This window comes from Helianthus annuus, chromosome 9, assembly GCF_002127325.2.
Source record: "Helianthus annuus cultivar XRQ/B chromosome 9, HanXRQr2.0-SUNRISE, whole genome shotgun sequence".
In the NCBI taxonomy this organism is placed as follows: Eukaryota; Viridiplantae; Streptophyta; class Magnoliopsida; order Asterales; family Asteraceae; genus Helianthus; species Helianthus annuus.
Genome location: NC_035441.2, coordinates 183316080 through 183333638, shown reverse-complemented (window position 1 = coordinate 183333638; position 17559 = coordinate 183316080). Strand labels below are relative to the sequence as shown.

The 17559-nt window shown below is 33.2% G+C and overlaps 2 protein-coding genes across 4 annotated transcripts; one reads left to right on the top strand and one right to left on the bottom strand.

Annotated features, from left to right (window-relative positions):
• The first annotated feature begins 2172 nt into the window (after positions 1-2172).
• LOC110868781 (cinnamoyl-CoA reductase 1) lies at positions 2173-5728 on the top strand. Its single transcript, XM_022118038.2, has 5 exons — positions 2173-2333; positions 2853-3007; positions 3102-3287; positions 3774-4126; positions 5300-5728. The coding sequence occupies exons 1-5, from the start codon at positions 2213-2215 to the stop codon at positions 5490-5492; spliced, it is 1008 nt and encodes a 335-aa protein (XP_021973730.1). The 5' UTR covers positions 2173-2212; the 3' UTR covers positions 5493-5728.
• Positions 5729-6055: 327 nt separating this feature from the next.
• On the bottom strand, positions 6056-12631 carry LOC110868780 (metal transporter Nramp6). Of its 3 annotated transcripts, none has more exons than XM_035977971.1 (14): positions 12423-12631; positions 12030-12139; positions 10859-10937; positions 10726-10766; positions 10522-10600; positions 10326-10430; positions 10013-10122; positions 9749-9930; positions 8187-8256; positions 7912-8085; positions 7579-7815; positions 6937-7032; positions 6521-6857; positions 6056-6424 (listed from the first exon to the last, which is right to left on the bottom strand). In XM_035977971.1, exons 2-13 carry the CDS (start codon positions 12120-12122, stop codon positions 6522-6524), a joined length of 1602 nt encoding a protein of 533 aa, XP_035833864.1. In that variant the 5' UTR covers positions 12123-12139; positions 12423-12631; the 3' UTR covers positions 6056-6424; position 6521. The 3 variants fall into 3 exon arrangements, with proteins under 3 accessions (XP_035833864.1, XP_021973729.1, XP_035833865.1); XM_035977972.1 differs by having other exon boundaries at positions 6092-6382; XM_022118037.2 differs by having other exon boundaries at positions 6056-6857; positions 12030-12274; positions 12423-12588.
• Between the last annotated feature and the right edge of the window lie 4928 nt (positions 12632-17559).

The following is a 17559-nucleotide window of genomic DNA, read 5'->3' as shown; positions in this document are numbered from 1 at the left end:
TACATTTCTTTCAATTGGGTATTTTAATACATTATAACTTGTGTTTGATATGATTGGTGGCTCTTTGTTGGATCGTTGCACCTCCAATAGGGACATACCCTAGGTGGTAATTTGGGGGTGTGACAATTATCGTGATATTTTTTAACTATCGTCAAAAAAGCATTGATGTCACTCGTAAAACCTGTCCAGATTGGCTTCATTATGATATCGTACGACTTGGCAGACTTGGCCATCAAATGAAGTGTTGCCTGGCTCTACAACAGGAACGTTGTTTGGTTTCAGAATCAAGAAAATATTACATCGGTTATTCGGGTTGTTTTCTGGCAATCTTTAAGTTGGTGTAAAATGCATAAGGGGTTATCTATATAGTGAAAAAAAAAAAAAACTAAACTAATTTCTTTTACCCCTCAACGATACAATTGGAATGGTAAAAAAACCTTAACAGTAAAAGAATGGCTATGGGAGATCGGGAACGTGTCCATGAGAACCCTAGAAACAAGCGGGTGTCGTGATGTTACCCACTCCTCCACCTCTCTACCTTATTACGCCAGTGGCGAAGTTTGAGATTTTCGACCCGCGCGGGGGGGGGGGGGGGGGCGAAGTCACCGGACCTAAAAATTTCTATAAAACCGGGAGGGGGGGGGTCGAAAACGTATATACCCAAAATTTTCTAAACGAAAACTACATACTCTCCACTACTAAGCGAAAAGTTCGGGGGATCAGCCGCCCCTTGAAAGCTTCGCCCATGCATTACGCCAAGGTTCCGATATAGGTTCAAATCTCTCCTCACAAAAATGATATAGGTTCAAATCTCTACAAATGTAGATTAAATCCAAGGGTTGATCTTCAAAAAAAAAAAAAAAAAAAAAAAGCCCGACTCTATGAACTTGATTTTGTGACCCAAGTAGGGGCTAGAGGGAACAATAAAGTTGGCTCGGAAGCCATTGGCACTTGGCAGGGGACAAATCAATTGTCATCAAAGTGATGTAAAAATGTATTAGATCGGTCAAAAAGTTTTGAAAAATAACACATCACACATATGTCTCAATATGAAGTCAAATTATATTTTCAACAAACCATATTATATTATATCTCTTATACAAAAAGCCACGAAAAGGTTGATAAGAAATGAAAAAGCGTGTCAATTCCAAACAAAATACTAACTTGAGACACAATCATAAAATTAATAGACACACATTTTCAAAATTAACCACTATCTCTTAGGGATAATTACATATTTCCCTTTGAAAAACTTCTTAATTGCATATTTACCCAACTTAAAATTAAAATTGCATATATTCCCTTCGTTACCTAATAAAATTTCAAATTTACCCAATTTTATTTATTTTATTAAAAATAAATTATATAATGAGTATTTACACTTATTTTTACTAGTCATTTATATATTTGTTAAATCTCCTCAATTCATGCTATTTCCTTTTTTATAATAAAACCCAAACTTGAATTTTGCATTAACCCTTAAAATAAGGTTGACACTCCCGCAATTCTAAAATTTCACTAGTGACATCGAGTAGAACAAAACAATTACATTAACGTAATAGTAAAAATATTATAAACAAACGCTTATTCATAAATTACACAGAATTATTACATGCCATTAAAAAAAACAAACTTATTGTATACTACGTTCAAAAACTAAAATACCTTTCGCAATAGAACAAAGTTAAATAACCTCTTTCTCCCACATTTTTTAAACTTATTATCATATTCAATATAACCTAAGCCACTTTTAATTTTAGACAATGTCTATCAAAGATAATGACAGCATTAAACATTAAGATTATAAGAAACACTTACATCACTACATATGCACACTCTAGAATAATTCATTCACTTTAAATTTGTTGAAAAAAAAAACATACCTTAGAAAAAAAAAAAAAAAAAAAAAAAAAACACCTTAACCACAAGTTAGGTAGCACAGATGTTAAAAAAAACATCTATAATAATTCATTATCACTGTATATTTGTTGAAAAAAAAAAACCATACATTAACCACAAGTTTGGTAGCACATATGTTAAAAAAAAATTAAAAAAAAAGGGTGTTGTTGAGGAGAGTGGGGGTTTGTTGACTTAGCACTAAAAGGTAGGCGAAATGGTGAGTTGGTGAAATCTACGTGTATATATATATTCGCATCCCTCTTTAACTTGTTCAATATCTTCAACCAATATCTTATTACAATTATTTATAGTTATGTCTCCGGTACCCAGTCAAGTCATCTGCGTTACCGGTGCAGGCGGTTTCATCGCCTCATGGATGGTCAAATTGCTGTTAGAGAAAGGCTATATTGTCAGAGGAACCGTTAGAAATCCAGGTACTTACAATTTCAATCAATGTTTTAAATACCGGTATGAACCGGCTGCTTATACCGGATACCAGACACGACCCTGGTACGTTTAAGGCCGGTAAAACGTGGAAACGACATAAGGTCTAAACCGCCGGTAAATCCGGTTTACAAAATATTCAATTGATTCTAAAATTTTAAAAAATCTGATATTTTGTTACACTCCAGTGATATAAACCTATTGTACACATTTATTTAAAATCTTTGTTGGAAAATTGAGTACTTTTGGATTATTTTTTTAATTGTGAATTAACTTTCGGATTATTTCTTTTTATGAAGAATCATGTACTTTTGAATTATTTTTTGAGTTCAAGTTGTATTTAATAGAATTATCGGGTTAACCCGGTTAAACTGGTATGATTTAAAAACTGGTTTTCAATATATTCTCGGTAAATTTTTAAGAATAAATACATGCATTTAAACTCTTGGTTGTGGAGGACATTTTGATTTGAAATTTGTTAATTGTTTTTTGATGTGAATTGAAATTAGATGATCCGAAGAATAATCATCTGAGAGAGCTGGAAGGAGCTAAGGAAAGGTTAGCTCTATACAAAGCTGATCTTCTCGATTTCGAGAGCTTACGTGAAGCCATTAATGGATGTGATGGTGTTTTTCACACTGCTTCTCCTGTCACAGATGATCCTGTATGTATTCAGTTAATTTACTAATAATAAGCAATTACATATTTACATGAACGTCGTCTACTCTACTCTAAGCTAATTAATTGCGTGTGTACAGGAACAAATGGTGGAGCCTGCGGTGATTGGAACAAGGAATGTGATAGTTGCGGCGGCTGAAGGTAAAGTGCGGCGAGTGGTGTTTACGTCGTCGATTGGAGCGGTTTACATGGATCCGAATCGGGGTCCAGATGATGTTGTTGATGAGAGTTGTTGGAGTGATTTAGAATTCTGCAAGAACACTAAGGTTTGTTTGTCTTCTATTTCACAATAGATGTAATGATGTTTTTTTTTTATTTTTTTAAATTGGAGACCTAATTTCACATGTTATTTACATTTTCCCACTATTTGGTATGACTTCTTCATCATTCAAGAATGTCAGCATGATTTTAATATTTATTTTTAATTAGATTAGATGCCTAACTTCACATTGTGATTAAATGTTTATTATAAACTACTTAATTGTGAATTGTAAATTCACTCATTAATATGACACAAGGGTTGCAAATTTGCAATATAGTAAGTAAACATCTTTATCTCAAGAGAGTGGTGGGTGAGGTCCACACACCAACTAATACTTATAAACTACTCTATAGCATAATCTTGATGTATATTGATTATATTCTTTTTTTTCAGAACACAAGTTAGACAAAAAGTTATAATTGTATATATAAATGCTTAGATACACAAATTTACATAACTATTTGTTCACTTTTTGGTATATATTTCACAGAATTGGTATTGCTATGGAAAGGCAGTGGCAGAAAAGGCTGCGTGGGACGAGGCTAAGGCGAGAGGGGTTGATTTGGTTGCATTGAACCCGGTGTTGGTGTTGGGCCCACTTTTGCAACCTACGGTCAACGCTAGCATTGTTCATATCTTAAAGTATCTAACTGGGTCGACAACGACCTATGCTAATTCGGTCCAAGCGTACGTTCATGTACGTGATGTGGCGTTGGCACACATTTTACTATTTGAGACTCCATCGGCTTCTGGTCGGTATCTGTGTGCTGAGAGTGTGCTTCATCGCGGAGAAGTGGTTGAAATTCTAGCCAAGTATTTTCCGGAGTACCCGATTCCCACCAAGTAAGCACACTTTTCCTTTTCTTTTTTAGACTAATTTTTATCTCATAATGAGTTAAACTATCCGATTTGAATAAAAAATACGTCAAAATGGTTGAAATGCATACCACATGGCATAAAAGTTTCTAATTAACTTATTAAAGAAAAGTTAAATAACTAGCATAATAATATAGTTTTTAATAATCATATAGTTAACATGTTAGTAATAGACTTGTTTTATCCAATTGACACCTCAACATAATTGATATACTAGCTAAAAGTTAAACATTGATTTTGTTTTATGAAATCTTTAACATGTTTTAGGAAATAGAAAATATCTTTCCACGCCAAAAAACCTTGATTTGCTTTTGTTAATTTATAAATTTCTAATTATAATATCATATTATTACATAGCAAATTTGGTTGAACCAAATACATGATTAGATGAATATTTGACCATATCAAGAATCAAAAGTCCAAAAAGATTACACCAACATTTCGTATATATAAGAAAATATAATAATTTATGGACAAGATAACTCCTCACCAACCCCAACATGGCAACATCCCTATCAAGTATCAACACCACTACCACCGTGGTCCCACGTCGTGTATGCTCCACTTGGGCCCACTTACCTACTACACCTTTCTTTTTGATTAGAACACAAAAGAGTCGAAACTATCTCTAAGACGGAAATAGCAAGACCACCATACAAATAAGATTATATCAGACCAAATTTGTATCAACCCGCCCAATCAAGAGAACCAGCCTTAAACCTATTCCTATACCAAAGGAATCCCAATGCCTTACCTACTACACCTCATCATTGCACAATACATTAGAATCCAAAACAACATTTTTTAACGGCAAATTTGGATCATCGACGTACCACTTGAGTACCTTCGTGCCACCAGCAGAATCACTTGATTATATCCATCTCTACTAAGCAATAATGCTTATACACCAATTCAGGAGAAAACCCAATAAATCTGAGAAAACCTTTCTTGTGAGAATTGAACCAGGTCCTAATGGTCCTTAGCCTTATCTCACCCCAAAGACGCCACTAGACTATAATGTCATGGGCATCTTTTTTAATGGGCTCGTACCAAACAATAGATTAGTAGCCCAGATTTGCTACTTTTAAATTAAAGTTAGATGAAAAGGATGCTAATTGGGTGATGGTTAATTACATACAGGTGTAAAGATGAAACAAAGCCAAGAGCGAAGCCATATAAGTTCTCAAACCAAAAACTCAAGGATTTGGGTCTTGAATTTACCCCGGTTAAACAGAGTTTATACGAGACGGTTAAGAGCTTGCAAGAGAAGGGTCACCTCCCGGTGCAACCGACCCAGGCCCAGACCGATGATCACATCCGTATTCACTCCTAGTGAATTTTTTACATGAACAAACAATATAAGTATAAAGTATGTTTGTGTTTTCAGCATGTCTTTAAGTGTAACACATATATTCTATGTACTGTTGTCACTTGTCAATGCATTTAGTAGAAACACATAATGGTGTACGTTATGTGACATGAGTTGATGTTTTACCTACAATCTAAGATGTAACCTAATTGTGTATGTTCTACAGTTAAATTTTGAGAATTGCAGTGGTTGGTTAGTTAGGTGTGAGTTGGTTATACACCAAACTTTCCAATTATTTTGGGCCTTTTGTCGGTCAATTTTACAACCCAACACTTGATGTGTCTCGGATTCTAGTTTCTTGCTGGCCCATTTTGTATATAGGAGTTTCGTCGTTCATCAAAAACTTGATGCGTCCAGTATTGTCATAGTGTCATCTACTTGTTTCCACACTAAGCGAAAGTGTAAAAATAACTAAGGTTCTGTTTGGTTTTTGGAATTCAAAGCTGCGTTTGGTTGGTTAAGTAACTGCTCAAGCTTAGCGGCTTAGGCAGGTTAGATTTGGCTTGATTACCTAACAATTAAGGCGGTAAATAAAAACCCATTTTTTTGAAATGGCTGACAGATATACAAGTCTTAAAACTTCGGTTTCAAAACTAAATGCGACAATACCAATACCGGCTATCTCTCATTCACTTGACATAGTAAAATGACAAATTGATAACCCGCCTAATTCATACTCAATTTTACCAAACCGTGATGCTGAAATCATGAGAACATACCATTGATCACACCACCAACTCACATGGCCACACGAACCTGGTTGTCACAGCCGTTGCATTGGTCATAATCACTAGAAAATCCACCATGCCAAAAGAATGGTCTTTTCCCATAGATTTACACACCAAACTTAGATGCTGACAGATTACACATGTCATTAGATATAGAAATGGCATCATCTGTGACCACAATATGATGTCATTATTTATATGTTTTTTTCCTTAAACTTGTAGCATGTTAAAATTTAAATTAACTCTATTATAATTCTAAACCACCTCAATTGGCATCATTACTAGTCCTCCTTTGAGGAAGTTGCATGTTAACAATATCCTGTCTTGGTTGACCATCATATGCAGAAACAGTCCTTTCCATTTCCCGGGATTCCGGAGTTGTAAGCGCCAAAAGATGCGACGATTCTTTATTTTTACGCACAACCAAATACCCGATTCCCGCCAAATAAATCAACATACCAGAAAACCCTAACACACCACAGAAGATCTTGGCCACAAGTGCTAAATCCCCATGAACAAGCACTGATATGAGATGATCAACTAGAAAGTAAATGTTTATGCCCATAATTAACGACCCGATGATCCAAGTGATTGCTGAGATCTGAAAATACATAGTTTACGATCAATAAATATAAATAATGTTTTCATGAATACACACACACGCTTATAGATTTACTTACAGTTTTTGAGTTGGCGTGTGATCCCATCTTGGTCTCACTACTTGTGAACTTGAGAAGTGGAATGAGAGCAAACGGGAGTTCGAATGACAATATCATCTGCCGCAATAACAAATAGCTGTTAACACAAGATGCTTTTGGAGTCGTTTAAATAATATGAAGAGTAAAATCCCATTTTCGTCCCTGAGTTTGGCCAGTTTTGCGACTTCCGTCCAAAGGTTTGTTTTTCCACATCTGGATCCAAAAGGTTTCAAATCTTGCCTTGCCATTTACATGCGGCTCGTTAACTCCATCCATTTTTCTCCGTTAAGTCATGGGTATTTTTGTCTTCTTTGTTAACTTAAAGGGCAATTCGGTCTTTTCCACTTTACATACAAGCATTTAAAATACCCTTACTAAATAAAAGTGAAGTCCCCTGACTTTAAGTTAACGAAAAAAGCCGAAAATACCCCTGACTTAACGGAAAAAAATAGATGGAGTTAACGAGCCGGATGAAAATGGCAAGATATCAAACCTTTTGGATCCAGATGCAGAAAAACAAACCTTTGGACGAAAGTCGCAAAACTGGCTAAACCTCAGGGACAAAAATGGCATGTTACTCTAATGTGAATAATCATTTTACAAATACGATGAATAATCACTAACCGATGCTATAATGATTAACCTTCCAGCTCCAGCCGACCCGCCTATGAGAGCAACGATTAGGCTAGGGACTATCGCTAAACACCGGGTTAAGAAGTTTCTAAGCCATGGCTTCATTCTTAGTTCAAGAAACCCCTGCATAACATATTGGCCAGCATATGTTCCGGTTATAGTGGAACTCTGACCCGATGCCAGCAAAGCGATTGCAAAGACCTTAGAGCTCCACTTGCCTAGAACATTCTAGAAAGACGAAAAATAAAATGATATCATGATCACTTTCAAGCTCCACCATAAGCGGGATTATCATACCATTCAGCACTAATTAACGACACTTACTCTAAGCAAAAAGGATGCTTTATTCAAGTCAAGATCTTGACAACTCTTCTGATCATCTGGGTTCAAATTTGATGAACTGCAAACTGAACCACTTACTGATATAACGGATATATTAATAAGGAAGGCAACTGCAAGAGCTATGCCACTTTCTATCATATAGAATCTGCAAGCTTCCTATAAATACAGGTTTTTATTAATAATGGGTTCTTATCTGTTAATCAAACCGTACATATTTAAAACGACTGGAGAATGCTTCTGAAAGATATGATAATTACTTTGATGCCACTAACTGATCGAGGTATTTTCCTAGAAAGCACAAGAGCTGAGTGCAGGAAAAGGTTGTGCCTGCATTAAAGAAGAAAAAAAAACACATAAATTAATAGATTTGGGTTGTATATTATCCCTAATGGGTCAAATGGGTAAAACCATAAATATTAGCGATTAAAGGTATTAACGGGTCAAAAGTTGGGAAAAAGTGTACTTCTAATGCATATGACCTCTTAAATTACTTTATTTAGAAAGAAAAGGGATTACTACTGCTATGTATAGTTTCCGACTTTCTACAACTATATTTAACTAGTATTTTGACCCGTCATGTATTTGACCCGACTCATTTTCGAACAAAATTTACGTCAAAACGTAGACAAACTGAAAACGCACATAAAAGTAAACACGAAAACGTATTATCCTTGATCTGACTCATTACCAATAAAGATTTACGTCGACCGTAAACCAACTTGGATTTATACCAATAAAGATAAGCACGTAAGAAAATAGTGTTTTTAAGTTGAAAAATGGTACCACGCGTTGCAATGGCGTCAAAACGTAAAGAAACTCGAATTTATGCCGCCTAGTGAAAACGTATTATATTTGACCGACTCGTTTCCGAAAATTTATGTCAAAACGTAGACCAACCGAAAACGAACATAAAAATAAGCACGAAAACGTATTATATTAGACCCACATACATAAAAATAAGCATGTAAAACTCGACATTTGCAAAGTTTTCAACGAGTTAAGGGGGTGTAAGTGGCAATACTGAAAGTTAAGGGATGGAGATATATAAAAGAAAAAAAAAGCAAAAAATTAAAATCCTTGACATTTGCTACAGTGAAAAAGCTTCCTTCATTTGTTATATACTAGAATTTTGACCCGCGGCGTGTTGCGGCGGTGTCTAAGCTTAAAGTAACTCAAATTTATACTGTCAAATATTTGACCCGACTCGTTTCCGAACAAAACTTATGTCAAAACTTAGACCAACTAAAACATACATAAAATAAGCACGAAAATGTATTATATTTGACCTGACTCGTTACCGAGAAAAATTTATGTCAAAACATAAACCAACATAGATTTATACCGAAACATATTTAAAAAACACGAAAGAAAATAGTGTTTTTTAAGTTAAAGAATGGTACCATGCATTACGGAGGCGTTGAAACTTAAAATAACTCGAACTTATATACCACCTAGTGAAAATGTATTCTATTTGACACGATTCGTTTTTGAACAAAATTTATGACAAAACGTAGACCATTTACGTCAAAATGTAAACCAACTTTGATCTATACCGACATATAGTTAAAAAGAAAAAAAACAAAAAGAAAAAAAAAAGGCAAATCACTTCGCTACAGTGATTTACCTTTTGAGAATTGTTATTAATAGAATTTAATGTGTTAATCAGTGATTAAATAAACTAAAAAAAAGACAAAATGTATTTCAGGTCACATCAACCTGACCTAACCTGGCCCATACTAAACAATTACCCGTGTTGGCACGTTAACCAACATGTCTAACCCACCCATTTTACCACCTATGTTAGATGTAAGAAACTTACGGCATGACCATAGCACCGAGAAGTGAAATGGCAAGGCCTGTTGACCCGCTGCCTTTGAGCTGAGGGACAAACAGCCCGTATAGCACTTCTGAAGCGACCGGCTTGGAAATACCAAGTTCAATAAGGAAGCATACAGCTATAGTGAGTACCAAAAAAGCAATCAAGAACTCAAGTTTTCTCACCTGCATAACAAACAAAATCATCTCGTTTAGTTTCCGGTTCAAGCAAATATAAATTATATGAGCTAACGCAAATAAAAAGTACCCCGTATTGTTGCAGTGCTAGTAGAACCAAAGTGCTAAAACCAGTGAGCAACACACCAATCCATACTGGAATATTGAATAGCATATTCAGAGCAAATGCTGTCCCAATTACTGTATATTACAAATAACAAATTTAGTATTAAAATAATTACTAAATCATATGCTTAAAAGAATAAAATTAACTGCGTTTAGAAACATTATTTGGCATAACATGTGATGTTTCTACATAAAAGGCTCAAAAGGTATCACATGAAACATTCAATGAACTCTGAGTTACTAGAATGATGAAATAATAGAAAAGGCTATAGTAATACCTTCAGGAATGTCACATGCAACTATGGATATCTCAGCAAGAATCCATAAGATGAAATTGGTCACCTTCTCATACTCGTTTTTGCAGTGCTCAGCTAAATGTTTTCCTAGAGTATTATACAGGGAAATCAAGTCGAGATATATGGTATATCTTCCGGAGGGGCGATAGGTTAAAAACGTATAAAAATAATTCAATACCTGTAACAACTCCTAGGTTGGCTGCCAAAGATTGGATCACAAGTGCAGCAACTGAGGCCACAAGTATAATCCATAGTAACTAAAAACAAAGACAAATATTATATTTTAAACACCTAATAAAACAATGTAAAATGTAACTTTAATTTAATACGGGTCGACTCAAAATGATCTTGAACTACTTCAGAAAGGACATTATATAAGCACCTCATACTTGTATTGTGCTCCTGACTGTAAATCAGTTTCAACTGCAAGAATTTGCAACTATAAAATCAGTTATGAGCTACATAGTCATAAATGACTTAGTAAATAAAATGAAAATGAGAAAGAAGTATCTTACAATTTCCAGGATCTATGTATGCTATCGAAACAAGAAAACCAGGACCCAAATATGCAAAGAAGTTTTTCCAGCTTGTTTTCTGCATATATAAACAATTAGGACCATCAAATATGTACTTTCAGAATCCCACTTTCTCAAATTACTATATATTAATAAACCAAATGTTACTATATATTAATAAACCAAATGAAATTAATAATGATTTTCATATATTATAGTAACTAGTTTATAAACCCGTGTATTACACGGATTAAATATAAAAAAAATTAGATTGAATAATATTTTAATTTAAAAGTGTTACAAACCCGTGTATTACACACGTAAAATTAAAAAAAAAATTGTAAATCATACTTCTATATAATCCTGATCACATAGTTAAAAAAATTAAATTAAAATTCCACTTATAAAAATAATTATCAGCTCAAATTTGTCATTAGATGCTATGCGTAGCATTTAAAAAAATAAAGATAATATTACTAATTAATCATATTAAAATCAAGTCAGTGACTAGCAGGAAGCTAGATTACATATTTGACTCTTAGGGGGTGTTTGGCCTAGCTTTTTTAACAAAGCTTATATCTTTTTTTAGCTTTTTTTACAAAATAAGCTTAATTTGATGTTTGGTTTAGCTTTTTAAGCTTATGCTTATTAGCTTATATAAGCTAATTTGAATAAGCTTATTTGATGATGGTTTTTTAGCTTATTTGTAGAAGCCTTCTTTGTGTAAGGGCAAATGATATAAATAAGCTACAAGCTAATCCAAACACATTAAAAAGAGCTTATCAAATGATAGAAAATAAGCTATAAGCTACTTTAAAATATAAGCATAAGCCAAAAAATAAAAACTAGGCCAAACACCCCCAGCTTAAAAAATGCTTTGGATTTTGAAACTGACAGCAACTTGAGTATTATTATTATCTGGCACCAGATCTATCAGTACTTGTTTAGAGTATACGTATACTTTCACACAATTACCAAAGTTTAGAAAATCATCTCAACCAACCATTATCACATATTCTGATATTCACATAACTTCACAACTAAAATTTTAATTAACAATTGAGAAGACGCTAGAACAAACTCGAACACAAAATCACAAAATAAAAATAAATTGAAAACCTATTGCTTAATTATAATAATAACAATAATATTAAAATAATATAATACTTACATCAGGAACAACAATCTGATTAGTATCAGAACTCTCAATTAACGGCGTATTAGTCATGAACTGCGGTTGCTGAGAAGACGTTTTTGCCGTCATCTTCCCCTGTTTTCACTCTGTTCCGATAACGCCGTCAAACCGTACAAATTCACAAAGCAATCGTCACAATTCAAACACAAAACCAACACATGCAATGTAGATTCCAACAGATTACGTGTACAACACGAATTCACTCATTCAGCAGTTCAGATCTAAACCAAATAATCAACAAATACGAAACTCAACAGTTTCTAACAGCATATAAACCAATCGAAATCAGATATCGAAGAAACAGATGCAAATATAGACGTATGTGTGTGTGTGTGTGTGTGTTTGTTTGTAGTTTTGGAAGTAATAGACCTAATTTGCAGGATGAAGAAGGTTCGATGATGTGATCGAGTGACGGTTACTGCATGTGTGAATTACGAGTTGAGAAGCTTCTGACTGCTGATCGTCTTCGGCGTTTGCGGATTTAACGACTTTCAATTCGCCTATCGTTTCTATATACTAGTGGCCTAGCTACAGTACTCTTTTTCTTATTTATATATTTCTTACTTCCAGATGTTATCATGTGCGGTTTTGGTCCCTCCTTTAAAAAACTAGTAGTTTACCCATTCGCTGTCTCGGTATATATGATTAACATCATCCAAACTCATTGTATATTTTAATATCACGATGACTACTTATCTAACTATTAAGAACATCAATAACTATGCCTATATTTAAAATAATGTTGACTTTTGATTTGATTTGATTTGATTTCGATTAATAACTACAACTCTTCTTGAATTGTCATACATACTAATTTAAAATCTTACATCTAATTCGTTCAATTTAAAATATTTAATTAATTATTTGTAAATGAATTGATTAACGTAGATTATATTTATGTCATGAGAATATTATTTAAGAACATCAATAACAATGTCTACATTTAAGATAATAATGACTTGTAATAAATGATAAACATGCAGGGTACATATACAAAAAAAAACAATTAATGTTATCAAGATCTCACAAGTATATAACAAAAAAGCCAAAAAAACACAATGTATGCTATGATATACAATAAATCATAAACATGCAGAATACATATACAAAAAAAGCAATTGATGTCATCAGGATCTCCCAAGGATATTACACAAAAGCCAAAAAAACACAATATATATACTATAATATACAATTTCGTTGGCAAAACACAATGACTTATTATCCAACTATTAAGAACATCAATAACCATGTATATACTTAAGATAATAATGACTTTTTATTCGATTGCGATTAGTAACTACAACTGTTCTTATATTCTCATACTTCGATTAGTAACACAATGACTTATTACCCAACTATTAAAAACACAATGACTTATTACCCAACTCTTACATCTAATTCACACAATTTAAAATTTTTAAGTAACTATTTTAAATTGATTAACATAGCAATTGCTAACACCATTAAATAAAGATAGATGAGATCTATCAAAGTTAGATGTTTATGGTATAGATAGTGTTTTTTATTCATGTTTGCAACTCTATATTCAGGCACAATTTAACATCAACATAAACTAAATCAATTACAATTCTCTATATGATCGCTCGAAGAAAAGGGAGCATATGAAGAACAAAACAGAAAAGTCAGCATCATCAGTGATAACAATTACAAGCGAACCTGGAGCAGCATCGGATAGCTTGACGAAGTCCTCCACTCTCCCCCATCAGATTTCAAGAACAACGCAGGAGAGTTTATCACACAACTGTTGAAACAGGATAAGAAAATCTACGACATCTTAGTCGGTCTGCAAAACAAAAGAAAGAATGAAATCGCGTGGAAGAAGGCGAGAGTCGTCGAAATCTTAGGAAGTGTTAATTGTAGCGTATAATATTTTATACATATTTCACTCTTTAATCTTTCCTTATATTTAATTTAATAAAATTAATATCCATTGGATACAAACTAAACACAATGACAAGAACACATAACATAATGTATAGAAAACCCACCTAGTTGCAAAACACAATAATCAGATGCAATAACACGATATATAGAATCAGTTGCAATACCATGACTAATATTAACACTATCCATACCACCAATATTCAAGTATTTCTTTATTTAATTAAACAAACAATAAAATACAAAAGATTATAAAAAGATACGCAATCATCATCATATCTATCACAATCAAAACAACTTCATCATCACCAGCGTTTTATATCTCCTTGAAGATCATCGTCGCCGAAGATTTGATCGACAAAAAGGTAACTTCCGATTGTAAATCTTAACGGTTTAAGTTCTATTAGTTTTCTAAACCTCTGTTAGATACTTAATCAGCGACATATGCTGCTTTCTCCGGCGAATAACTTGTTTGTAGATGTCAAATTGGATTTTAGGTTTCAATCATCTTCAACCTCTCATATGTTATGTATAGTTGATATATATCTTATGTATTGCATGTTACGGACATTGTCGAATTAATGTTTACAGTATAATGAGGATAATATATGAAAAATTTGTAATCAAACATATGGGGGTGTTCGGGTTAGCTTATGTTCGACCAACTTATGACTTATTGACTTATAGAAGTTAATAAGTTGTTTTTTGAGTGTTTGGGTTAGCTTATTTTAAAGGGTTTTGTGTGTTGAGAAGCGATTTTTGAGAAGTCAGAATTTCTAACTTCTCACTTGTCACATATATAAGTTAATAAGTCATTTTTAAGAAGGAATCCCAAACACCAACATAAACACGGATGAAAACATATGATTCTGTTATAAATTTTTTTATTTTTGGGGTTCCTTCTCAAAAAGTACTTATTAACTTATATAAGTCATAAGTGAGAAGTTACAAATACTAACTTATCAAAAACAACTTCTCAACACACAAAAATAACTTAAATAAGCTAACCCAAACACTATAAAGACAACTTATTAAATTTTATAAGTTAATAAGTTATAAGTTGCTCCAAAATAACCTAACCCATGTACGATTACGCGAAAAGGGTTATTTTACGACTATATGTATTGAAACGGTATACAGAAGAGATCTATTGCACATTATGAATTAGGAATAATATTCTCATGACATAAGATTACATTTTAACACATTGTGTATTAATACTAACAGTTAATGTTAAATGTTATCTATCACAGGTATACAAAAATGATTACGTCCACACTGTCTCTATTACAAGACCCTAAATCACTGAAACTGGTATGCTGTAATGCCTACAATAAGTAAGTGTAAACTTCATTACGTAAACTGAAATTAGTAAATGTAACTACAGGCATTACCAATTGAGTTTGTAAAGCTTGTGGGAGGAGATTACTGGAACCGGACAAAGGTAACGATAAATCATGAAAGCGGAATAAACTGTACAGCATGGCTGAGAAGTGTAAGTGGTGAAAGTGTTGTCACTGACGGATGGATAAGTATCATAAAAGGTCTTAAATTGACAAAGAACACCTTATTGGTTTTGAGGATAATCAAAGAAAAATGTCTACAAATACATTGTTTCATAGAAAACTTTTGTGATGAATCGTTCTTGACAGTCAACCGTTACGGAGATTTAAAGATCATAGTAAGTATAGTTATATGTTAGTAGGAATTTGTTTTTTGTTATACTTGTCAGCAAATGGAATAAATGAATATATGTTTATAAAATATTACATGACTTTTCAGGTCATTCCAGAAGCTTATGTGAACAAATTTTACTGTTACTGCCCAGTAAAAGATTCTTATAACATATACGCAGCAGGTCAGTGTTGGAAAGTTGAGACCGAAAAAATAAATGCATGCTACGTTTTTGCTAAATGGTGTCCGGAGATGTTTAAATATATTGACATAGAAGATGGTGATATACTGATGTTGATGAAAACATACAGCGAATCGTTTGACTTGACACTTTATCGTAGCGGAGTTGAGGTTGTTTTTAGAAAGAAGGAGACAACTAAAGACAACTCAGTTGTTGAAATACCTAAACACACATACTATGAACACTTCAACTCTGTAAGTAGTTTAAAGTAAGTTAAAATGGTTTGCTAGTCAATAGGCGTATTTATGGATGTTATCGTATAACAGATCTTCACTGATCAAGAAGACTCAATCGACCAATTGATTACTGGGGTAATGAGTTTACAAATTTTTACAATACAATATATTGATCCTCAGATGTTAATGAATTTTAAAAATCTTGGATGCAGATGAATGATGAGAAACATGAAGTGAATAAGAAAAGTGTTGACAAAGAAAAGTTGAAGTTTGAAAGAAAGAGTTTTGTAAGTGAAGGAAATAACAACCAGACAAAAGAAGATGTAAGTCTTTGAAACATAATAACGGATAAGTTATTTGTTCATATTATTATACATACTTAGTTGACGATTGTAGTTTAATTTTCTTTAATGTTATGGGCTGTAATAACCGGTTAAAAAGAAAGGTAAACAGATTGCATCCGATTCTACATCTGAAGAACCTAAACAACTGATATGTTGTACAACTTATGATCATTCTACCGTGTCAGCAACTGGACGACAAACACGAGATCGTTTGGTAAGTTAAGCATAAGTTAATAAAATATTCCAATAAATATTTCTTATACATTAACATATATACTATATATATAAATATATATTGAAAGGAAATGCATGTTTGAAATGATAAGGTTAACAAAAACGGGAAAAGAAGTGGGATGGCGTTGAAGGTAAGCAATGTAGACGAAAAACGTGTTGCACGTCAAAATTATGTTCAAGAAAGTGGTGCGTATCGATTCAACAGGAAAGCAAATTATCGAATGGTATGTCATTTCTGTTATTTAATGAGAACAATTTACAACACCATTCATGAGGCTATTTATACGTACAAAATTACCAGTTAAACACATAACAATTGAACTTGGTTTGCAACAAAAAACCTTAAAACAGTTATTTTTTTCTAAACAATAAAGTATAACTTCACTTATAGACTTCATAGAATAACTATAATAGATAATACATACTAAATTATGTTTATTCGTAAATTAACAATTGATATTTGTTGTTGCTGACAATTATATTCCAACACGGCTAATATACTTGTTAACTCTAACATCAATGCAGTGATTACTTGTAGAAGTTGTAAACAACGCAAGGCTAACAAAGAAGGTGCATCAGATGAACGTCAGAAACATGGATGGGAAAAGAGTTGTAAAGATAGTTAAGCGATAGAAGGATGGAAATGGATTTAGGTATGCGATTGAAGGGTGGCCAAGTTTCATGAAAGAAAATGATATTAGCACGGGTGACATTATGCATTTAACTTATGTAGAATCAGGAAACCTCCTCATGTTGACGCATGTGGATGCAATCAGCCAAGCTTAGCAGTTAACGTTATCTGCTAATGAGGCAGATGTCTGCGTATATAAACTAATGCCTTTTGTCGTCATCGTTTGATGGTTTTTGGTTGGACATGTTGGTACAGTTTATTGTGTTTTTTTGGTTGGTTGGTAATCTAACCTTGATAACAATCA